At 44.0% G+C, this 25,752-nt stretch overlaps 1 protein-coding gene across 4 annotated transcripts in view; it reads left to right on the top strand.

The window, feature by feature from the left end:
• exoc6 (exocyst complex component 6) overlaps positions 1–21,360 on the top strand; it is a 77,395-nt gene extending 56,035 nt beyond the window's left edge. The window contains exons 20-25 of one of the 4 annotated variants that reach the window (XM_041973802.1): positions 325–354; positions 6,305–6,446; positions 10,508–10,581; positions 15,735–15,847; positions 20,155–20,166; positions 20,632–21,360. In XM_041973802.1, coding sequence (XP_041829736.1) covers positions 325–354; positions 6,305–6,446; positions 10,508–10,581; positions 15,735–15,847; positions 20,155–20,166; positions 20,632–20,758 — 498 coding nt within the window. In that variant the 3' untranslated portion in view covers positions 20,759–21,360. The remainder of the gene's footprint in view (positions 1–324; positions 355–6,304; positions 6,447–10,507; positions 10,582–15,734; positions 15,848–20,154; positions 20,167–20,631) is intronic. The other 3 variants (XM_041973803.1, XM_041973804.1, XM_041973805.1) reach the window with 3 other exon arrangements.
• Positions 21,361–25,752: the final 4,392 nt, after the last annotated feature.

Below are 25,752 nucleotides of genomic sequence, written 5' to 3'. Positions count from 1 at the left end.
TTGCCCTGTCAGCTCTCAGACCATTGTCCAGTTTCAGTGGACCATCTGCTTGCTCTTCTCTCCAGCACTGCTTATCATGTGTTGAATCAGTTCCAACTTTTCTCTCTTCTTTGTTTCCCACCTCCCCATTCTCACCTTTTATGATGAACAGCACGATAGTTGATTTCTTTTACTCCTTGATTAATTTGACTTGTCAAACATCCGAGATATCTGGTTGACTTTAATTCCTCCTGTCCATTTGTTGTTGCCACATTTTTTTCCTGTCCTTTCCCTCCCTTCCTCCCCTTTCTTCCATTTTTGGTTGGTTTGGGGCTGTCTGCTCAGAATAACAACAATGACCATGCATCAATGTCGGTGAGTACTTCTGCCTGGATTTTCTAACGTTTTCTTGCCGTTCTACAGGCAGCTGGGACATGCAGCGCATGCTTATGTTTGAATGCAGAAACTCTACTCGTTTAGGCTTGTTGCTCTGCTGGCATCTGTTCCAGCTTTTAGTGATGACATTCACTGACAAATGTAAGATTTCCATGTCTGAAACAGATCTTCTCATCAGGTAGGACAGTAAGTGGCCGAGGGGTGTCTTTTAGTTGCACTTCCTCTTAACGGTTGCTGGAAATTAGTCCATTCTTTTTAACCTTATTAGGTTAAAGTCCGTCATTTTCTACCTTATAAAAGTGATGGTTTAGGGACTGTTTCAACTCACACAGAGACATCTGTCTACGTCTCTCTCTTCTCCTGTAAACTGGTATTTTTTCCATAAAAAGGGACAAACTTTGAATGTATTGATCAAACACTCACTAGTTTGAAGTTGACTTTAGCTGGAAGGGGCCGATGATGACTGATTTCATGACAGAGAGCACTAGAGCTGCAGAATATATCCAGACTATACCTTCACCACGATGTTGGCCTGTATGATATATAAAAAAGTACATGTTGCAACAACTACCTAAACTAATAATTAGTTCTTATATTTGCCTACTATAACCCTGTGGGGCTGAGGGTATAATGGGCTGTTTTTGACAGCTTTTGAGTTTCCCTTTTACATTTGAGCTTTAAAGCCGTGGACCTGCTTTGTTTGTTATCAGTCTTTTCAGAACTGCCTCACTTCTGTGATTTTAAAGTTATATTTTCGTTTGGACGTGCTGCATGTCTATTTTTTACATTTTTAATTTAAAATGAAGATATAAATTAATTTAAAAAACTAATATACTAATTTAACAAACAACAAAGTTATAAACAGCTGTTTAATTAAAATGCAGGAGATCTCAGTCAGATTTTATACGATTATTAAAGAATCAGGGGTCACCAAAAAGATGACACATGAACTATAAAGAAAAAACAGTTCCTGTCTACTAAAAGATGGAGAGGACATCACAGGTTGGACATTTCCAGGGTGTTTTAGGCCTCCTGTCCACCAGGAGGCAGCACTTTAATCTGCTTTTGGTGGATTTTGGTTGCTGTCAAACCTTCCCTATTTCTCAGCAACCAAATGCATCACATTGCCATATAATTTTTTTTTTAATGGTTGATGTGGTGCAATTTTTCACCAATAGGAAAGGAGGAGTTAGTTCTCTTTTTCTTTACTTGGAGGTGCTTTCCTTGGAATTTTTTCCTGTTCCTTTCTGCACCAAGGTGACGGTAATATACACAAGCCTGTTGTAATTAAGTTATTAGAACTCCAGCTTTACCTGGACGATAAACACAATTTAAATACTGGTAGTTAGTTTAGGTCTGCACTTTCCATAAAACTTGAAAAGGAGACTGTGGCTGTGACTGTTGCTGATAAGTCATCTTTAAATAAGTCATGTGATTTTGGATGCAGCCAATCACACAATACTTCTCAAACGCCACACAAGGAAAATGTTCTCCTTGGATGATGTGTCAAGATCAAGCTGCAAGAAACTTTAAGTTACTAGAGAGGTGACGTATCGGACATGTCAGATGCCACCAGAGGAAACATGGCAATCTCCGTTGCCACCAACAGACCAAACCACAAAGGACTATACAAGTTCCTAAAATCTAGCGTTAGCTAAAAAATTGCTGCTTTCGTTAAGTCAAGCAGACATCTGTGCATGAAATGACCTGAAGCTTTATCTGGGACCAGAGTCCCCTGATGAGACAGCTGTATATCGCTGTGTGTCGTCAGCTTAATTATGATCAGATATTTGTTTTGTTTTGTTTTTTTGTTTGTTTGTTTGTTTTTTTCTGCGATCTTGCTTGTGGGAACATAGAGATGCTGAACAATAGAGACCCCATAATGGAGCCTTGGCGAGCTCCACATGTAGATGTTGAACGATAGGGGGCACGACACGGAGCCTTGGAGAACTCCATTTTGTTGCCAATAGCGTTATCAGTTCTGCTTTAGATGATTTAGATCAACAACATCCTCAAACTGAAATGGATACAAAACTACAGATCTGCTCTGAAAATGGGAATTCATATAAAAATTCAGTAAATGTTTACATAGAGTTCACCATGAATGCAGTAAAAGAAACACTGAACACTGTATTGTGATTCTTATTAATGCAGTACTGACACTTTAACCAACAGATTCACCAGGTAAATAAGTGATGCGTAAATGTGATATCTGGCTCCTGAATGCTCCTCATAACAGCGTTCTCCTACTATTACATTAGGATGGTATCCCGGCTGCCTTTAGACCTTTCCTTTAGCACAGGTCTATACTTTATTATTTGAAACCACTAAACATTGTGATGATATTGGTCTTATTTGCACAACTACAGGTCATTTGTCCTCTGCTCTCTGTAGTGCACATGGTCCGATGTGCACACAGAAAGTAAGATGCAAAATATGCCCCGCCCACCATATCTGTCTCAACACTTCACTCTCAGAATGGATTTTCTTAACAATGTCCTCGACTACAGCCGACCAAAGTTTCCATGAAGCACACATACATATACTAAAAGCCTCCAGACAGGTACAGCAGGAATATTTTAGTGTTTGCCATTGTCATGTTTCTCAATGAATGAAGATGTGTTCAGGCTCTGGATCGCCTCTTCTGGAGACAAACAGACCCGCATGTCCACCATCGTTTTTTTTGTAGTCAGTGAGCTGGCTAAAACCTGTCGGCACCACTGGACGAACCGATGAAGCCAATGGTGCACGATTCTGGTGATCTGGAAAATTTGGAACTGGTTCCTGAGTGGAACCGTTTTTCGATTCCCACCCCTATTCGAGACTACCTAGAGCCAGCAGAAGTCTGTTCAGACTCTCAGTTTCAGGTGTCAGGGGGTGATTTTAGAAAGATTTTAGATCATAGTAGACAAGTGTAGCAATGCTACTACAGGTCTGCAGAGCTGCGGAAGCAGCATCAAAGCAGCCATCAGATGTTACCAAGTCATCTAAGCTCGCCTAATTATTTTCTCTTGTCTGCCTACATTTCCCCAGTTGCATGCTCCCCCCCAGGATCTAACTTTAGTTTTTTCCTTTTAAAGTTCATGTAAGAGTGTGCATGACTTCAGGCCTCCAATTGTCAGAAGGGGTTCAATGTAATCTGGTCCCTTTTGAGAATATGTGCTCCAGATGGGACAGTGCAGCATGAAGGGCTGTTGCAACAGCATCTTCCATGTTGAGAATAAGTTTGAAACCCGTCAGGATGATCGTAGTGTCCGTGACCTCTGACATGTTGTGACTTCACTTTCAGGCCTGCCTTTGGTAAAATCCTTAAAGTGAAGTCAGCTGTGATTAAATTGTGGCTCATAAATGCTACCAGGTGAACAGGAACTTGTGGGTTGGTGCACTGGAACCTTGAATTTATTTATTTATTATCTGACAAGATAAACATCAATACAGATTTATGACAACAGCTTTTATTCATTTTATAACGTAAGGTAAGTTTAATTCATTTCAGCTTTTTCTGTACAGCACTTATTCAGGACAAAATCATCTTAACTCACTTTTACACAAACAGTCCAATTCAGTCCAAGTCACAGTAGTCCCGTTATCTAGTCAAAGCTAATCCATCATATGATCCACGTTAGTCCAGTTTATAACAACTGTGCTCGTATAAACCAGTTAAAAACATAATGACCTAGCTACGGAAAACTGCATCAGAACCAGGACCAGGAAGGAAAACCTCCATCAGGACCAGAACCAGGAAGAGAAACCTCCATCAGGACCAGAACCAGGAAAAAAAACCTCCATCAGAACCAGAACCAGGAAATAAAACCTCCATCAGGACCAGAACCAGGAAAAAAAACCTCCATCAGGACCAGAACCAGGAAAAAAAACCTCCATCAGGACCAGAACCAGGAAGGAAAACCTCCATCAGAACCAGGACCAGGAAAAGAAAAACCTCCATCAGGACCAGAACCAGGAAGGAAAACCTCCATCAGGACCAGGACCAGGAAAAAAAACCTCCATTAGGACCAGAACCAGGAAGAAAAACCTCCATCAGGACAAGAACCAGGAAGAAAAACCCCTATCAGGACCAGAACCAGGAAAAGAAAAACCTCCATCAGGACCAGAACCAGGAAGGAAAACCTCCATCAGAACCAGGACCAGGAAAAGAAAAACCTCCATCAGGACAAGAACAAGGAAGGAAAACCTCAATCAGGACCAGGAAAAAAAAAAACCTCCATTAGGACCAGAACCAGGAAGAAAAACCTCCATCAGGACAAGAACCAGGAAGAAAAACCTCCATTAGGACCAGAACCAGGAAAAAAAAACCTCCATTAGGACCAGAACCAGGAAGAAAAACCTCCATCAGGACAAGAAACAGGAAAAGAAAAACCTCCATCAGGACCAGAACCAGGAAGAAAAACCTCCATCAAGACAAGAACCAGGAAAAGAAAAACCTCCATCAGGACCAGGAAGGAAAACCTCCATCAGAACCAGGACCAGGAAAAAAAAAACCTCCATCAGGACCAGGAAAAAAACCTTCATTAGGACCAGAACCAGGAAGAAAAACCTCCATCAGGACAAGAACCAGGAAGAAAAACCTCCATCAGGACCAGAACCAGGAAAAAAAACCTCCATAAGGACAAGAACCAGGAAAAGAAAGACCTCCATCAGGACCAGAACCAGGAAATAAAACCTCCATCAGAACCAGGACCAGGAAGAAAAACCTCCATCAGGACCAGAACCAGGAAGGAAAACCTCCATCAGAACCAGGACCAGGAAAAGAAAAACCTCCATCAGGACCAGAACCAGGAAGGAAAACCTCCATCAGGACCAGGAAAAAAAACCTCCATTAGGACCAGAACCAGGAAGAAAAACCTCCATCAGGACAAGAACCAGGAAGAAAAACCCCTATCAGGACCAGAACCAGGAAAAGAAAAACCTCCATCAGGACCAGAACCAGGAAGGAAAACCTCCATCAGAACCAGGACCAGGAAAAGAAAAACCTCCATCAGGACAAGAACAAGGAAGGAAAACCTCCATCAGGACCAGGACCAGGAAAAAAAACCTCCATGAGGACCAGAACCAGGAAGGAAAACCTCCATCAGGACCAGGAATCTTCCTGGACCGGTTGGGGGTGGAGAGGACAGGAAAGAGGATGAACCAGCAGCAGAACTCTCGTCCAGGGATTTCTGCTAAGAAATAAGAAGATCCTGCAGTCTCAGAGTGAAGTTCTGATGGGAAAATCTGGAACTCAGATCTTTAAGATCCAGCGGATCTTGGTCTCGAAGAGCTTTATATATGAGGAGGAGAATTTTAGATTCTGTCCTGGATTTAACAGGAGTTCTCATCAGTACCTTTCTGTAGCATTTTGGATCCGATGGAGGATTTCGGAACGTTCTGGAACAGTGCAAGTGTACCATGCCGACCGGCTACACATCAGTCTGCACACATAAACAAAGAAAATGATCAGTTCAAGTCTAGAAACTAGAAAATGGATGTTTTACTCGTATATGTCCATACTACCAGCCGCTGCTGCTTTCAGTGGATTTCTATAAAACCACCAGCATCCCAACCCAGAGGTTCCTGACACCCGGTTCGGTTTGAGCTGTTTCTGACTGCTGTGACATCTATCTCACATGTTTATCTGTCCGTCCTTCTTTTTGCTCTATAACCACACATTTAGGTGAAAGAAAAAAAGATGTCATTGCATTATTTTCTCTATCTTTTTATCTACTATTTCTCTTATCACTCAAATCTTCTCACTTCAAGCTTTTTTTAATCTTTGCACGTCTTGTTTTCTTCTTTTGCTCTTCATCACTCTCATCCTCTCTGAGCTCTCTCTTTCCCTTCTCGCCTTTATTTTCTGTTATCTTCAAACCTTTCCCTCCTGACATCCTTCCTGTCTTAACTCTTCTCCTCCTTCCTCCTCCTGTCTTTCCAGGGGAAAGTGGCCCAGACAGCTTGTATGTCAGCCTGTAAACATCTGTCCACATCGCTGATGCAGATGCTGCTGGACACGGAGCTCAAACAGATCAGTATGGGGGCCATTCAGCAGTTCAACCTGGACGTCATCCAGTGTGAATGTGAGTAGAATTTATTCCATTCTTTTCCACTCATTTAACACATAACTACCACATTTAAAAAGGGTATATATACACTTGGATTTGGGGCTCGCTGTCCTCTCGCCCACCAGGGGTGTCCCCCATGGGGCATGGTGGGAGAAACACTTCTAAACAGCAGAGCAGGAGCTAAATTTGCTTCTAAATAGACATCTGTATGTGAACTTAATTATATGATATACTGTATATTTTTGTTTTTTTATATTATAAAATTTTACTGTAAATTATCTAATGTAAAGTAGTGATGTAATATTCAATAAAGAATTAATAGTATAATACCCATGATTTAACCTGCATGATTTATCAACTACAGGAAATGTCATTAGATGGCAAATATTATCATGCATGCATGTCAGTAAATAAGACTGGTACAGAGTCCAGTATCTACATCTTGTTGGCTTTTTAAAATGATTTATTTATAACAGTTTCAATAAAGCTGCAATGAACTTTAAAAGAAACTAAAATAGAATAAAAATAGAATAGAATATTTTTATTGTAATAATTCAAATTATTCAATTTCAAATAATTCAAAATTGCCATCCGGTCAGATACTTTTTGTATAAAGTTAGTATAAAACGTACAAATAAAAGCAACATAAAAAGCAGAGACCATGTAGCAGGCCTATTCTATTCTATTCTATTCTATTCTACAGTTATTTAGCAGACGCTTTTATCCAAAGCGACTTACATCATGAAGTGGTAGTCACTCTGCTGGAGTCCAGTTGGACCAGGTGCTGTCATGTAGTGCTTTTGTAGTTTTTGTAAGTCATTTTGTTTAAATACAGACATCACGATTTCATCAAACAACATCATCTTGGGCATAAGTGCAGCAGCTTCTTCAGTACTTGGTTGAGCCAAAGAGCTGGACAAATCTTTCTAACTCATTCTGAGTAGAAGAGTTAAGCTAAGTGTAGAAATGCTCCTTAAACAACTGAGTCTTTAGCTTGCTTTTAAAAGTGGATAAGGACTCTGCGGATCGGACAGAGTTTGGTAGATGGTTCCACCACCAGGGAACAACAGAGGAGAAGAGTCTAGCTACTGATGTGGTGCCACCTTGTGGTGGGAGCACTAGGCGTCTTTCACTGGCAGAACGTAACTGTGGAGAGGGAGTGTAGCTCTGGATTAAGGAGTGAAGGTAGACCGGAGCTGTTTGGGTTATTGTTTTGTAAGCCAGAAGCAGAGCTTTGAATCTGATGCGCTGCAACTGGAAGCCAGTGGAGAGCGATTAGCAGCGGAGTGACATGAGCTCTTTTGGGCTGGCTGAAGACCAGACGTGCTGCTGCGTTCTGGATCATCTGCAGAGGTTTAACTGAGCATGCAGGCAGGCCAGCCAGTAAGGAGTTGCAGTAGTCAATGCGTGAAATGACCAGAGCCTGGACCAGGAGCTGGGTCGTGTGTTCAGTCAGGTAGGGTCTGATCCGCCTGATGTTGTAGAGAGCAAATCGGCAAGACCGGGAAACCGAGGCAACATGGTCCTTAAAGGTCAGCTGGTTGTCTACCATGACACCAAGATTCATGGTAGAAGACGTAGGCACAAGCGTGATAGAGTCAAGCTGCACGCTTATCTGTGGCGGTAAGGAAGGATTGGCTGGAAAGACAATAAGCTCAGTCTTGGACAGATTTAGCTGAAGGTGGCGATCCTTCATCCATGCGGAGATATCAGCAACATGCTGATATTCACACTGAGACGGTTGAGTCGTCAGGTGGGAAAGAAAGGAAAAGCTGAGTGTCATCTGCATAGCAGTGGTAGGAAAAACCATGAGAGCTAATGATGCACCGAGTGAGGAGGTGTATAGTGAAAAGAGAAGAGGGCCAAGCACCGAGCCCTGAGGCACCCCTGTTGTCAGCCCTTGTGATCTGGACACGCCCCCTCACCAAGATACTTTGAAGGATCTCCCTGTGAGGTAGGACGTAAACCACGAGAGGACAGATCCTGAGATGCCAAGCTCCGAGAGTGGGGAGAACAGTATATGATGGTTGACCGTGTCAAAGGCAGCAGACAGGTCCAGCAGTATAAGGACTGAGGATTGACCAGCGGATCTGACAACCCGTAGGGAATCAGTAACTGACAGAAGAACAGTTTCAGTAGAGCGACCTTGCCTATAGTCAGACTGATATGGATCAAACAGATTGTTGTCTTGGAGGAACTGTGAGACCTGACTGAAGACGGCATGCTCTAGTAGTTTAGACATGAATGGAAGCAGTGAGACCGGCCGGTAGTTTCCAACCTGGGCTGGGTTGAGTGTGGGTTTCTTCAGCAGCAGGTAACCCGAGCTTGCTTGAAGGCAGAAGGAAAGACACCGGATTTAAGAGAGGAGGTGATAATATGGGTTACTGCAGATTTGACTGTAGGTAAAATGCTCTGCAGGATGTCAGAGGGAACAGGATCAAGAGGACAGGTTGTGGGTTTTGAGTTGACTAGAAGTTTAGAGACTTGGTCCTCATTTAGAGAACAGAAGGAGCAGAGTGAGGCACCAGTAGCTGGTTTGGTAAGGTTGAGTTGGTCAGGGTCAGTGAATTGGTTACTGATGGTAGCGACCTTTTCAGTGAAGTAGGAAGCAAACATTTCTGCTGTCAGCACAGTGGGAGGCTGAGCAGGTGGTGGAGACAGAAGAGAGTTTAACACCATGAACATGTCGTGTGTTGGGAGCATTGCGGATCTTGTTATGATAAAAGGCTATCTTGGCCGCCTTTAGGCTGGATGTGTAAGTTTCAAGTTTTTGCTGGTACTCAGACAAGCCAGTGTGCTCCTCTGATTTGCGGCACTTTCTTTCTGCAGCCCTGAGTCCGGCTCTGTTATTCCTTAGAACCTCGGTGAGCCATGGACTGGGAGGACTGGGAGGTAACTGGCTGACCCAGCTCAGCCAGTTTGTCCACCAGTCTGTGGGGAAGGATGGTGTTAAACGCAGCGCTGTAGTCCACTAAAAGCAACCCCACATAGTTTCACTGCTGCTCCAGATGGGACAGTGCAGCATGAAGGGCTGTTGCAACAGCATCTTCCATGGATCTGTTCACTCTGTAAGCAAACTGGGGTAGGTCAAAGGTCATGGAAGAAATGATGTGATATGACCCTGTACCAGTTTTTCAAAGCACTGATCACAACTGGGATGAGTGTGACTGGACGGTAGTCAGTGATGTGAGGTTTTTTTATGGAGTGGGACCATGGTGGAGGATTTTAGGTAGGGAGGGACTGGGACAGGGACTCGTTGAAGATCCTGTTGAAGACTGCACCCAGCTCACCTTCGGGTCCAGCCGCCTTCCTCGGGTTGACGGCCTAAGGAAGCAGAACTAATCAACTCAGCTTTTTATTCTGGAGCAGTAAGAAGCTGATCTGAGGCATTTCAATTCAGTGCAGCTGTATTTTTAAGTTTACAGGCTTGATTAATCCAAGCCAATTCATTGTGATCCACTTTCAAAAATCCACATTAGTCCAGTGTATAAGACGCGTTTAAATAAAGCGGTTAATAAAATAATGATCTAGCTAAAGAAGCCTTCATCAGAACCCAAACCAAGGAGTAAAAAAAATCATCAGAACCTACAAACGTAGCTCTTGGTCTGTTTCAGGTGGACTATATACAGGGCGGGGGGGGGGGGGGGTACAGCACAGGGCATTATGGGTAAACTCATCCAAAACACACATGTGTGTAGGACTTTAGCGGGAGAAATGTCTGGTTGTTCAGATGTGGAAGAACTCTGTAAAAATTCTGAGAGAAACCTGATCAACCCAAGACCACTAGGACCTGGTTCAGCTCCATGGTTCACCAATAGGTTATAGATCTCCTCTGGCGGAGAGTAGAAGACGTTATCTAAAGGATCTGATTTGTTTGAGTAGTGCAGCATGAATACAGTCTCCACCCCCCCAATCGGACCGAGTCTAGCAGACTATCCTTGTGGGCATGCAGCCTAAGACTATAACAGCATGGCTAAGGGCTGGATAGCCAGCTTGAATGGTAAGCCTTGTGTTTGGCTACAAGCTGTGTGAGTTTGTGACTTTAACATTGTTTTATGCTGTTTTTGTTTTCTCAGTGTTCGCCAGCTCCGAGCCAGTCCCTGGTTTCCAAGGAGACACCCTCCAGCTGGCTTTCATCGACTTACGACAGGTAAATCTCCGACTGAACAGTCAGATGAATTTCCTTGATATTTTTCTAAGCTGGTGGAGCTGCTGTAGCTGGTGTAGCTGCATTGCCAAGCTCCTTTTGGCAAAGCAAATTTGTTCGGCACAACATCAGCCTGACCATCATTCTGCTGCCACCATGCTGAACGGGACAAAAAAAAACAAACAAAAATAAAACAAAGATTTTTCCTGAAAATACTTTGATTTCAAATTAAGAAAAGATGCAATTAAAACTGTTAAAATAAGAGTTTTATTAAAACAGCAAAAATAAATGACTAAAGAAGGAAAACCAGGAACCGCTGTATCCTCTACCTGCACCACCAGCATCAGTTTACATGAAAGTTTCCTCCATTTCCATTTTACTTCACTCCTCACTGGGCCACCTCCCAGTAACACTGAGCTTTACTGGCCTTTTTAACTTTGGCTACCCCCCCGCCTCCTGACTCGTTACCAGCGGTGGTATGTAAAGTTTAATCTGAGCCTGAGGCAGAGGCTTGGCTGTGCACATGTCCGGGTCACAGCACTGTGCTGAGGGATGTATTCTGTGGTTGGAGACGCAGCCATGCAGACAAACCAACCACCAGTTCACTCAAAGTCTAACAACACATTAATCTAACAACTTTTATTCCCGATTGAAGATGAAATGGAGAGTTTGGCTCATATGAAGGTCAGATTCTGCAGATTCTTTTTGTGTTACAGCTTTACACATCAGTTTCCCCGGTCATAAATGTGATTCAGGAGGAAATCCAGTCTCTGTTTATGGATGCTTCTGCATCCTTGGAGGTCAGCGGCTGCATGTAAAGTCGTCCTAATAAGGACTTCACTTGTGTTGCTTCAGGTTTGTTATTCTGTGCAAACTGGGTCTAAGCAACCAAGCTGCTGTAGTGGTGAGAGAAAAAAGCTAATCGTGCTTGAGGTACCTGCTGCCTGGTTTGCGTGTGTTTCTGAGCAGACCTCAGGTCTGTATACGGGTCTGAGCTGCGATGTTTGACATGTTAATCCCAGCCTACGGAGACGGCGCTGAGGTTACTCAGAGGTCATCCTTCATTACTTTATTCATAAAAATGTGCTCTGGTGACAACAATTAACATTCAGCTGGAATTTTAATGATCTCTGTATTAGTGTTTGTTGTGTTCTTTCTAAAACGGACTTGTAATATACCTTCTGTGCTTTAGAGGATGTACTTGGGTCTGAATTTACTGCCAAACTCAAACCTTTGTGTTGTTAACGTCTAAAACCTAGTTGAGAAGGACACCACTTGGTCATTGGTCATCAGGAGATTCAGCAGTGTAAGGCTGTGTGTCATCGGCATAACAGGATAGCTGATGCCACGTCTCCTGAAAAAGATTAAAACTGGTAGGACCTACAACCGAGACTTGTGGAACTCCATCATTCATTTTATAGTTTTTAGATGAAAGGTGAACTATACCTACAGAAACTGAAAAATCCTGATGGCTAGGACCATAGAATGAATCTGGAAGCTGGTTCTCTCCTGTCTGTCTTAGTGATGGTTTATGTTTCCTTTCCTACAAGTTCACTCACAAACGTCACAAATTCTTGTTTCTATCCGTTTGCTTTCTGTTTCTTTGTTGGACATTTTCTGTTTCTGTCCTGAAGCTTGAACGTCTTCCTCGGTCTGCATGTAAGTTAGAAACCACAAACCTCTTAAAGGTTCAGCATTTGGCTGTAGTCCGACTCATCTTTCTTCTTCTGGTCGACCTTTATGCTGCTACATCTATTCATACATTCATTTTACATCATTTTACCTCCTAATCTGACAGCTGCTACACACTGGTTTATACTGGGATTAAAAGCTGCTACACACTGGTTTATACTGGGATTAAAAGCTGCTACACACTGGTTTATACTGGGATTAAAAGCTGCTACAGACTGGTTTATACTGGGATTAAAAGCTGCTACAGACTGGTTTATACTGGGATTAAAAGCTGCTACAGACTGGTTTATACTGGGATTAAAAACTGTTACAGACTGGTTTATACTGGGATTAAAAGCTGCTACAGACTGGTTTATACTGGGATTAAAAACTGGTACAGACTGGTTTATACTGGGATTAAATGCTGCTACAGACTGGTTTATACTGGGATTAAAAGCTGCTACACACTGGTTTATACTGGGATTAAAAGCTGTTACAGACTGGTTTATACTGGGATTAAAAGCTGCTACAGACTGGTTTATACTGGGATTAAAAGCTGCTACAGACTGGTTTATACTGGGATTAAAAGCTGCTACAGACTGGTTTATACTGGGATTAAAAGCTGCTACAGACTGCTTTATACTGGGATTAAAAGCTGTTACAGACTGGTTTATACTGGGATTAAAAGCTGCTACAGACTGGTTTATACTGGGATTAAAAGCTGCTACAGACTGGTTTATACTGGGATTAAAAGCTGTTACAGACTGGTTTATACAGGGATTAAAAGCTGCTACAGACTGGTTTATACTGGGATTAAAAGCTGTTACAGACTGGTTTATACTGGGATTAAAAGCTGCTACACACTGGTTTATACTGGGATTAAAAGCTGTTACACACTGGTTTATACTGGGATTAAAAGCTGTTACACACTGGTTTATACTGGGATTAAAAGCTGTTACAGACTGGTTTATACTGGGATTAAAAGCTGCTACAGACTGGTTTATACTGGGATTAAAAGCTGTTACAGACTGGTTTATACTGGGATTAAAAGCTGTTACAGACTGCTTTATACCTGGATTAAAAGCTGTTACAGACTGGTTTATACTGGGATTAAAAGCTGTTACAGACTGGTTTACACTGGGATTAAAAGCTGCTACAGACTGGTTTATACTGGGATTAAAAGCTGTTACAGACTGGTTTATACTGGGATTAAAAGCTGTTACAGACTGGTTTATACTGGAATTAAAAGCTGCTACAGACTGGTTTATACTGGGATTAAAAGCTGCTACAGACTGGTTTATACTGGGATTAAAAGCTGTTACACACTGTTTTATACTGTGATTGAAGGCTTCAGCTTCTACTTGTTGGTTTACATTAAAGTTGTTATCACAACTGATAAAAAAAGCATCCATATCATTGTAAAATGGAGTTTTCCTGTAAGGACGTGTTAGATGTGAGCTAGATAACACCTCTGCTTGCCTGCCGGTGGCTCATCAGGTGAGAATAATGGAGTTGTTGCTAAGCCTCTGAGTGCTGCATTTAGCTGAATAAGCTATTATCACTAAGCTGCTCTATCATGCTCTTTCAGTATGACCTAAACACCCAGCTGTTTCACCCTCTGACATTAGCATACTGTGTGTGTGGGAGGGGGGGGGGGTCTTCTCCTCGGGTTAACCCGAGGTCATTTTAAATGTTCCTGTTGATGCTTTCTTCAACCCATCATGTAGCAGGAGAACCCCTCCTCCTCCTCTGTAGGATAAGAGCTTTCCCCTGTGTCTCAGAGGATCTCCACCACCCAGGTTACACCAGGGTGGACACACTTTACATGATCTGACCTGCATCAATGTCCAGATCAGCAGATATAGTTTTCTAATATAAAACTGCCTGTAGAAGCTCAACTTTTTTCATGTGGATTTACCAGATAGAGTCTCTGAATAAACTACATTTAGTGGCTGGATTGTAAACCTCCTGGACGGGATAGAAATGCTGGAAAAACTCTGTGAATCAGCTAAAGGGTTCTGATGGAGGTTTTCCTTCCTGGTTCTAGTTCAGATGGAGGTTTTCCTTCCTGGTTCTAGTTCAGATGGAGGTTTTCCTTCCTGGTTCTGGTTCAGATGGAGGTTTTCCTCCCTGGTTCTGGTTCAGATGGAGGTTTTCCTTCCTGGTTCTGGTTCAGATGGAGGTTTTCCTCCCTGGTTCTAGTTCAGATGGAGGTTTTCCTTCCTGGTTCTGGTTCAGATGGAGGTTTTCCTTCCTGGTTCTGGTTCAGATGGAGGTTTTCCTTCCTGGTTCTGGTTCTGATGGAGGTTTTCCTCTATGCTTCTGGTTCAGATGGAGGTTTTCCTTCCTGGTTCTAGTTCAGATGGAGGTTTTCCTTCCTGGTTCTGGTTCAGATGGAGGTTTTCCTCCCTGGTTCTGGTTCAGATGGAGGTTTTCCTTCCTGGTTCTGGTTCAGATGGAGGTTTTCCTCCCTGGTTCTGGTTCAGATGGAGGTTTTCCTTCCTGGTTCTAGTTCAGATGGAGGTTTTCCTCCCTGGTTCTGGTTCAGATGGAGGTTTTCCTCCCTGGTTCTGGTTCCGATGGAGGTTTTCCTCCCTGGTTCTAGTTCAGATGGAGGTTTTCCTCCCTGGTTCTGGTTCAGATGGAGGTTTTCCTTCCTGGTTCTGGTTCAGATGGAGGTTTTCCTTCCTGGTTCTGGTTCTGATGGAGGTTTTCCTCTATGCTTCTGGTTCAGATGGAGGTTCTCCTTCCTGGTTCTAGTTCAGATGGAGGTTTTCCTTCCTGGTTCTAGTTCAGATGGAGGTTTTCCTCCCTGGTTCTGGTTCAGATGGAGGTTTTCCTTCCTGGTTCTAGTTCAGATGGAGGTTTTTCTTCCTGGTTCTAGTTCAGATGGAGGTTTTCCTTCCTGGTTCTAGTTCAGATGGAGGTTTTCCTCCCTGGTTCTGGTTCAGATGGAGGTTTTCCTTCCTGGTTCTGGTTCAGATGGAGGTTTTCCTCCCTGGTTCTGGTTCAGATGGAGGTTTTCCTCTCCAGTGTTTCCTGGTGCAGCTCAGGATGGAGGATTGTATCAGCGAGTGAGTCTTCAGTATGATGGTGATGATGGTGGGGGTGGTTCTGATCCAGTCTGTAGGTTGAACTCTGGTAATGTAATGAGGTGTCTGAGGTTTGTTTTTATCATTTTTCATGTGTTGATCCCCAGAGGAGCTCACATGAAACTGGGTACAAAGCTATGACCTGTGCCACCTAATTTAAATGTTTGCTCTGGCCAGCCCTAAAATCAGGATTCTTTTACTTCCCAGTAATCCTGGAGGGAATCATCTTTTGTTCTGAAGCTTTTATCAGCAGCTAATGCCATGAGTAATGTTGACCACATCAAGCACCAGTTTTTTTTTTTACCGATAAATGTGCATCAGAGGCTGCTGAGACTCAGCTTTCCCACCTCCATGTGAACCTGTCTGAAAGCTGTAAATCTTTGTATTTCGTAGCTCCTGGATCTTTTCATGGTGTGGGACTGGTCCACTTACCTGGCAGATTATGGGCAACCAAACTCCAAATACCTGAGAGTGAACCCGGCCACAGCGCTGGCTCTGCTGGAGAAGTGAGTTCCTCTGACTTTAAAATGCTTGTTTGTCTTGTTTCTGCTTGTTTCTCTGAGACCAACATGAACTTTAGGTTGCTTGTGTAGCCCTGGTTCTCAGAGTAGCAAGAATGTGATGTCTCACTATGGGATACGCCCCTCTGCGTATTCCTCAGAAGCACTTATCTCATTACGTCAGTCCTGATCGGCTGGTGATTGTAATCCTCACGTCACTCTTTCTTTAAGTAGCTACAACTCAGCACCATTCAAGATCAGCACCTCACCTCGCTGGAGCAGTGATGGGAGTAACGGCTTTAAAAATAACGGCGTAACTAACTGCCTTACTATTTCAGTAACAGGTAATCAGGTACTGAGGATAAAACGTTACTGACAGCTCATTACTTTTATAAGATCACATTTGTTTTTGTTTTGGGTGAACACAAGTATATTGTGCTGCTGCGGGTGAGGGAGGCGGAAACTGGAGAATACACTCAGTAGAAGAGCTGCGGTGTGGTGCTGTGACCGGGTGCAAGCTCGGTGGGTCTGCTCCATTTATGGTGGAGTTTTCACTCCATTTAACTGTAGCAGACCTTCTCCAACAGCTTGTTTGGCGAGAACGCTCCTTTTAACCACAAAACAAAGAAATCAGTCTGTTTTTTGATAAACTTAGAAAATAAATCATTTTGATGTTTGGCCTTTATTTGTTGAGTAGATTGTTTATCATTAATTGTTATAATTCCTCAAACAACTTCTGCTGATTTTATGATTCTTCCAGTTGCTCCAGTTCTGTTTCCGTCCATCTAAATGTCCTCTGTTAATTAAGAGACCCCCAATAGAAACTGATGCACTTTGCAGACCTGAAAGAAATGTGTACAAAATTCTGGCTTTATTATTAACTTTATTATTTTAATGACCAATTTCACCCTGAAAGATGCGTGCCTCTTTTGTTATGGTAAAGGCTCTTACCACCGGCAAATGCTTTCCTGTCCACTCATCATCACTTCTCCCTGGGTCACCACCCTGCTGACGGTAAAGGAGCGGACCCATTTCTCCCCGGATCACCACCCGGCTGACGGTAAAGGAGCGGACCCATTTCTCCCCGGATCACCACCCGGCTGACGGTAAAGGAGCGGACCCATTTCTCCCCGGGTCACCACCCGGCTGACGGTAAAGGAGCGGACCCATTTCTCCCCGGGTCACCACCCGGCTGACGGTAAAGGAGCGGACCCATTTCTCCCCGGATCACCACCCGGCTGACGGTAAAGGAGCGGACCCATTTCTCCCCGGGTCACCACCCGGCTGACGGTAAAGGAGCGGACCCATTTCTCCCCGGGTCACCACCCGGCTGACGGTAAAGGAGCGGACCCATTTCTCCCCGGGTCACCACCCGGCTGACAGTAAAGGAGCGGACCCAATCAGTGCCCAGCCACACACACAAACAAGCAGGAAGCAGCAACGGCGAGAGTCCTAATTTGGAACCACAGACATCAGTTTTCCCTCAGGGATAAAAGACGAGAACGTTGTGAGAAATGTTCATCATGACCAGAAACAAGGTTTTCTGATGGTGGCTGGAAGCAGGTAGAATCAGGTGAGGCTCCTCTTGAAGAGGAGATGGAGACGTCCTCCAGCATCCTGAGATTAGTGTCCATGATTTTTCTTTTAGTAATTTATGCCACTAGGTTTCCATTTCAATCATTAGTCAGATCTAATATTCGGTTTTATTATGAATAAATGAACATGCAGATTCATTTGAAATTCTGTTCAAGGGAACATATTTGAAATTTTTTTTATAAAGTAACGGAGTACTTACTTTTCCAAGTAATTAATTACTTTTATTATGCTGTAATTCTGTTACTAACGTGTTTACTTTTTGCAAGAAGCATCTAGTAATTATAATTAATTACTTTTTTAAAGTAACATGCCCAACACTGCTGGTGAGACATCTCACTCATGCTGCTATGAGAGCATGAGAACATGGGCTTGGCCCAGGACACAAAGAGTTGGCCGCCCTTCCGGAGCCCCTTTATCCTTTCCACATAAGAGCAGACTAGACACAGCATATGAGGCGCTGCTCTTCAGGTGAAGAGAAAGGTGGTGGCCACAAGAACTATGGGCGAGCAACACCTTGGGCAAAAAAAAACAGATTAGGCTTCAGTGAATCTCTCACATCCCATCGGGCAAACTGGGTGTACGAAAGATGAACACGCTTTGTAGAAGCTAAAGTCAACAGCATACTGATAGACAAGTGTTTGAGGTCAGTGACATCTAGCACTTCAAAAGGAGGTCCCGGGAAGACCCTCCAACTAAATCCCATGGAGGCACCAGGGGTCTGGACAAAGGGAGAAGCCTGCAACCCCTGTCATAAAATAACAGACCAATGGATGCTGACCATCCAAAAGCGACATGGCGTGCAGAAGTAGCAGCCAGGTACACTTTATAGCTGGCTTTATGCTCGTGCGGCGTCTGCGTGCGGTCGGCTACGGCGTAGCTGACGCTGGTGAGTTTGTTCTCTCACTCGGCGTACGGGGTGCATGTTGTTTTGGTATCGTGTTGCAGTTTCTCCTCCTAACCTGAAGGTGGCAGCAGGGGTGGTATCGGCCGGTAAACTTACCAGGTCGGAGTTCTTTGGACGGTTAACTTCCGTTCGGTAGGTATTTTCCTTTTTAAAACAACAATGGCGTCCAGTACGGTTCATTGTCTTTATTAGCTTGTGGAAGAAATAATTCGATCAGCCTCTCATCAACATGATTCACTAGTTATTTTTAAAAATGGTGATTACCACACAAATTCAGCAAGGAGCAACACGTGATCCCAAACTGACCAATCACAAGGGAGTACCTCCACATAACCGTCTGCGTAGCAGGGGTGCACGTAAGGTCTTGAGGAGGTGCGCTGAGCCTCTGCGGAGCTACGCCGAGCCTACGCGACCATAAATCTGCCTTAATGGTGGAGAAAGCCCTGCGTTTGTCAATCAGCTCCTGAAGGAATGACAATCCTCAAAACCCCTCCACCTGCAGTCATAAAGAGACGTGGTGGAGGATGCTCTCGCACTCTGAATGGTCTGAGGAAGCCCCGCTGTCTTCAAGTTAAACTTCTGGGCCAGGCCCATCGTGCCAGGCGTTCCGGATGCGGATGAAACACTGTTCCCCTGCCTATGACAGCATGTTCCTACAGAGTGGGAGCTGCCACGGCTGTCTACACAGAAGATGATATATCTCTGCCAGCCAATGCATTGCTGGCCAGTGTGGAGCGATCAGTGCGTGTCTCTGTTCCCTCACTCTGGATCGAGTGGCAGCCACAAGAGCTGGGGTGGAAACATACAGGAGATGCATACACAACAACACATACACGACTAGCGGCGCACTTGGGTCACGCATCGAAAACCACACTGTGCATTCTCTTTCGACACGAACAGATCCACCGAGGCTCGGCCAAAGCGTGACCACACCTGCTCCACAATAACTGGGTGTGAAGTCCAGTTGCCAAGCATCGACATGCCCCAGGACAGCAGATCCGCCCCCTGGTTCAGAGAGCTTGAGACATGCGTCACCGACAGGAGCACTGCCCCCCTCGACGGTTGATGTTAGCCACCTTTGCTATGTTGTCGGTTCTCACCTGGACGTGATGTCCACCAAGAAACGGGAGAAAACGTTTTAGTGAGAAAGACATCGCTACAGGTAATTGATGTGAGATATCTGGAGGCCCTGGCCCCACAGGCTGGCATCGGTTGGGACCACTTTCCGTGACAGGACGGTGCCCGTAGGCAGCCCCAGCAGTAGGAAAGCTGGACACCGCCAGCAGCGGAGTGCCGAGACGCACTCCACCATTACACTCATCCTCCATGCGCCATGACGCACGGGCTCCAGTCTGAGAGAAGACACCCACCACTGAAAATCTGTCATGTGGAGGCGGCCGAGTCAGATCACTAGAATAGCAGACGCTATTAGCCCCAGTAGCCAGAGACAGTACCTGAAAGGGAGGGTTTACTGCACACGGAAACGGATGAGACAAGCTCCAAAGGTGCTAACCCTTTCCGCCGACAGGCGGGCGTGTATGTCACCAAATCTAAAGCCAAGCCCAGGAAAACAGCATTCTGCACTGGGACAGCATGGTTTACGGTGAAGCCCAGGTCAACCAGGTGCTGTGTGAGCCCACTCACCATTGGTTGGGCGAAAACCCCGTCGTCTCAATGGGCTGTCACTGCCTCGGTAAATGCTTTTCATGACGTCCCAGGACAGGCTGTAAACATGTTGTTGGGTTGTTTTTTTGCTGTCTGTGACTTTCCTCTTCTTCTAAAATGTCTCTTCTGTTTTTCTGCTGCTGCTCAGAGTCTACAGAGGGTAGGTCCTCTACTCATCTCTTTTACCAGTCTAATGTGCAGCAGCATCATGCTGTAAACATGCTTTTTTAGTTTCATCATCTCGGCCCACACTCTTCCAGCTCACAGTTCATGTGCTTCACTTGTTGTTTTCCTCGTAAATATATCCACACTGATGGTCAGCGTGTTTTTGCAGAGGTATAAAGAGACGAGTTGGCACAGGACAGAACCAATCCTACAGTCTTAGAAAGGGATGCCATTCTTTTTATGCTACCTCTGTTCCAACTAAGTCAGCTCTCTGTGTAAACTTTAAACAAAACCAGAATCTGTGAACAGATAAATGGGAATCAGTGAATTCTGTTTTTCTTTACATTTACACAGAGACCTGACGTAGTTGGAACTGGGGTTGTAGACATTACCAGTTAGCAATGACCTGAAGCCGCTCACATCAAGGCGTTCGTCTGACTCCTCTTGTCTCTCTGTCCAGGATGAAGGACACCAGTAAGAAGAACAACATCTTCTCTCAGTTCAGGAAGAACGACAGAGACAAACAGAAGTTGATAGAGACTGTGGTTAAACAGCTGAGGAGCCTCGTCAACGGCATGTCCTCCTAAACACACACACACACCAGGTGTGTGTAACAGCAACATGTGACGAATGAAACACACAGCATGCAAACAACAAACTGCCAGAAAACTCCAGGACGTCCTGACACACATGAACATGGCAGTCATGTACAGAGAAAACACACACACACACCGTGCAAGGCATGCAGGGAGCCCACTCCTCCATTATTACACCTGATTACCTGTTGATAGTCACACACACGGTAAACTTTGAACTGGAGTCTTCACAGGAATGTACAGACAGCTCTGTGGTCTGGTTCTGGTGCAGAAGGAGGGAAACGAAGCAGCTGGAGGCGAGTACTGAGGCGGTGAGGTCAAAGGTCGACCCCTGGCACACGCATCATGTTCCACTGCAGACCTCTTTATATGCAGTTCACATGGTTCATTTATTTATTTCATTATGAAAACTTGATGTTAACTCATGAAGGTTTTCTCTGATGAAACATCAGCACCTCTTTACTTAAACTTTAACCCTTAAAACTCCAAACCAGTTTTACTGTTTTTGTTTTCTCATTATCTATTAAAATGATGTAAAATGAATGTATGAATAGATTTAGCAGCATAAAGGTCGACCAGAAGAAGAAAGCAGAATTTATTACTAACAGAACTTTGTAGAAATAACACACAGATAAACAGTGACCAAACCTTTTCTCATCTCATCGTTCTCTCAAGTCTTGGCTTTCAGGAGAAAAAATATTGTTATTGAAACAAACACACAACAGAAACTATTTCCATGTTTCCACTTTTTCCTCATTTCCAGTTATTCCTGCTACTATTTACCTGCTATCCTCACTAAACCAACTCCAGCTCAGCTGCTTTGTGGCGCCACCGTGCATCAGAAACGTCTTCTTGGCTTTATTCCAGCCATAGAGGAGCATTATTAGGGTCCGAGCCATACGAAGTATGGAAGGACCCTATTGTTGTTGAAATGTTTATTATACTCCTCCTAAGCGCTTCGAGGCCAAATTTGACCCCCTAAACACCCATGAAAAGTTGTGAAACTTGGCACACATGTCAAGCCCTGCGAAAATCGCGATATTCTAAGGTCCACATACACTTCAATGCAAAAGTGGCTCAACAGCGCCACCTAGACACCCCAAAAATCCCCAAATGAATGGGGTCCCGAACGTCTACTTCCACGTAGGAAGACGAAACTCGGCACACATGTGTAACACCCCGAGTCGCGCAAAAAAGTCAATCGAACACATGTTGCCATGGCAACGGGGTGCCCGCCATATTGGCGTGTGCAACCATTTTTTTGCCATTTTTTGTACTTTACACACATCATATTTGAACGAACTAGTCTGAGGGGATTCGTGCGATTGGCTCCAAACTTGGTGGGAATCTTCCTGACAAGTTGGGGACCAAACGCTATTCAAATCTTTCTAATAGCAGAAAGCGTGTTACCGTGGCAACCGACAGAATATGACCTTCTCGCCATGAAACACGGTTTGCTCATATCGCCATAGAAATACATGGGATCTGCACCAACGTTCACAGTATTCATACGTGTAACACCCCAAGTCCAGCTAAGAAGTCAATCGAACACCTGTTGCCATGGCAACGGGGTGCCCGCCATCTTGGAGTTCACTGCCATTTGTTCCACCTTATACGCATCGTATTTGAACAAACTAGTCTAAGGGGATTTGTGTGATTGACTCCAAACTTGGTGGGGACCTTCCTGACAAGTTGGGGACCAAACGCTATTCAAATCTTTCTAATAGGAGAAAGCGTGTTACCGTGGCAACCGACGGAAAAACGCCTCGCCATGAAACACGGTTTGCGCATATCTCCACAGGAATACATGGGAACTGCACCAAACTTGACAGGATTCATACAGGTTGGGTCCTTAATGCATTACACCACCTGTTGTCATGGCAACCTATTAGCATCGGGTGGCGGGGTCCAGGAGGCTTGGACCCAATGGATGCCGCTTGCGGCTTTAATTTTTCTTCTTTTCACACACACATAGAACTTTCTGCTCACTGGTTGATCTTTGGCTGCTCCTGATTGGACGTTACCATCAATCTAAGCTCTCTGATTGGTCGAAAGTCTGACAGGAAGTGGCTTCATCATCATGTCCAGGTCTAAATAGAGGTCTCTTAGCAACATAGTAGTGATGGTGATATTTTTATGGTGAAATGTGATAAATAATGCTGTTATCATGGATCATTGTGGATTTACCAGATAGAGTCTCTGAATAAAACTACATTTAGTGGCTGGATTGTAAACTTCCTGGACGGGATAGAAATGTCTGGAAAACTTCCGTAGATCAGCTAAAGGGTAGCTATCCATCACATTTACCCCACAGAGATACACACACTACCCCTGCTGGTGGAGGAGATGGAGCTCGGGGAGACCTGGTGGAGTTTTAGGGTTTAAAGACGTCATTCAGGTTATATCTCACTAATAAAACATTCAGACTTTAATCTTACTTTCATAATAAACCTCAGCTCCGTCCAGGAATCCGGTTCTAGAGGTTCTCCTGCAGAGTGTTTGTACTTGTAGATGATGTGTGAGAATTTATTATTCCGGTTCCATCAGCGAGGAGCGCTGTACCTTTCTGTGTGTGTGTGTGTGTTTTACTTCAGCATCTGATTTTTAACAGCATCTGTATATAAACATTCAGAACTCCTCATAAGAAAACCAGTTTTATGATTTAATGTGATATTTATGATTTTAAGGATTCTGATTCCTGTAGCTGAAAAGCATGGAACCACTGCTCCCTTTCAGTTGCTTTCATTGTAAAAATAAAGAAATGACACAAAACTCTTGATTTAGCAGCTAAACATGATGCTTTTATTAAACAGAACTTAAAACAAATAAGTTTGCTGTTATTTATGGTTTTTAATTTCTCAAAGAATTATGGAATCATAAATCCATAAATCTGAACCCGGGCTGAGATCCAGACTTTCTGATCATGTCATTGGGTTGATGAAGAAAAGTCTGAATGCTTTTTGATGTGTGGAAAGATGCTTCATCATCATCCTCATCAACACTGAGCTCTGTATCCTTAAAGCTGAACAGCTCTTGTGGAGGTAATGACCTCCACCTCTCCTGGTCCTGTACCACCAACCCAGGAATCCTGCTGCTTGTCTGTGTCCCTGGACCAGAACCAAAGCTCCAGCGTCGTCTCCCCGTCCAGGTGTTGCTGGTCCATCACCTCCATCCAGTCCTCTACAGTGCAGGACTTCTTCTCTGGAGCCTGCTGCTCTCTGACCTGCTCGGCTGATTTCTTTTCTTCATTTTCTTCCTCCAGAGTTGATATGAAAGTTGCTCCAGTTGCAGTGAGCGCTGCTCACCTGCCTCCTGCTCTTCATCCCAGTAGAGGAGATGCAGCCATCTTATCCAGGCTGCAGCTGCAGCTCGCACCTTTAGTCTGGTTTTCCCTCCGAATGTTTGATGCTGACTCTTGTTCGTCTACAGGAGAGTTTCAGCATCTTCACGTCTGCTTGAATAATCAACACTTCAGCCGCGCAGCATTATGAAGGATGATGATGATGATGGTTTATGGCCTCCTGGTTCTGAGTCAGGAATAAAACAAAGCTGAAGTTCTTTATAAAGGTGATGAAGCAGGTCAAACTGGTGCTTCTGTTCATCATCATTCATGAAGACCATGAAGAAGAACTCACTGCCCCAATACTTCACCTGCTGTCACCATGGAAACGTGAAAAAAAAATCTATTGATGCTCAAGGGACACATGGATGAGGACATCCTAAAAGGTTGACAGTCGTAAAAAAAAGCGGTGAGCTTTGTGGTGGTTTGTTTGCTGTTTGTCACACATTTAATCTGAAAACATGGAGGACGTTGATCAGAGTTCCAGGATGACAGAAATCTGTGGAAACTGGAGTTAATATTTAGACTGAAAATCAGTGTTTTCCTCTTTAAATGTTGCATGAAAGATGAGCTCATGCCACGGCTACATGGTCTCAGAACGCTGAAGCCTGGTGGGAACATGAGGATCCGTCAGACCCTGCAGCGTATTCTGGGACCAAGTGTAAACCAGTGCAGTTTCCAGAATGATATTTTATTTCAGTGAGAGGACCTGGTTCCTTTCCCCACCTTCAGTCTGTTACTGGACAAATTGATCTCCGTTCAGCAGCTTGTCACTTTGCAGCTGCTGGAAACTGTGTTTTGGCTGAAAATCAGAAAGGTTTGTTGGTGTAAACACAGAGCTGCAGCTGAAAGACGTGGACACAGCCGGCAATGATGTGTGTAAATACAGAGGCAGGCCGGAGGGTCAGAGGTGGCACGTTGCTGATTATGGTGCTATGAGACAAACAAAAATGATGTTATTGAGCACTCGGCCGAGTCCATTTACTGATCCACCCAATGAGGAGTCATCCTACCCAACTCAGATACTGAGTGGATCATTTATTTTCTGTTCTGTGCATCGGGAAGCTAACAACTAGCATCTCAGCATGGAGAGGCTGGAAAACCACTGAATTATCTACTGCTTCATTTTCAACATGCTGAAACACAGTTTAGTTTGCAGAAATGTTAAACATCTAATGATGAATGTAGGTTAAGGGGTCTGGAACCAGAGGATGTCTGACGTTCAGGTGAGCACCAGGTGGAGATCTCAGCAATAAGGAAACCTGAACATGTGAGACCTGTTCCAGGTGGGTCGTCTCCTCTCTGCAGCCTGTTGGCACGAAAATTACAGCATGAGTGTCTGTTGTTGTTCTTGTTTTCATTTATTTTTTTATTATTTGCCTTTATTTGGTCATAAATGCCGCTGTATAAACTGCATATCTTGATTGTGTGTTAATGATGCTGTAAAACGAAACTCCATCTTCACCCAATGTGATGACTGAATTTCTGCCGTTCTTTTGTTTAGCTGATGTAGAATATGATGTGAGGAGCTCTGTGATTCATCTTGATACCACTTTTGATCATCTGCATGGTTCAAATATAAAAACTATATTTTGTGCTATTGTAAAGAACTTGTATAAAGTTTCAGTTTGAATAACTTTAATAT

The sequence above is a fragment of the Melanotaenia boesemani genome, chromosome 21 (assembly GCF_017639745.1).
Source record: "Melanotaenia boesemani isolate fMelBoe1 chromosome 21, fMelBoe1.pri, whole genome shotgun sequence".
NCBI lineage: Eukaryota > Metazoa > Chordata > Actinopteri > Atheriniformes > Melanotaeniidae > Melanotaenia > Melanotaenia boesemani.
This window is presented reverse-complemented; position numbering and strand designations above follow the sequence as displayed.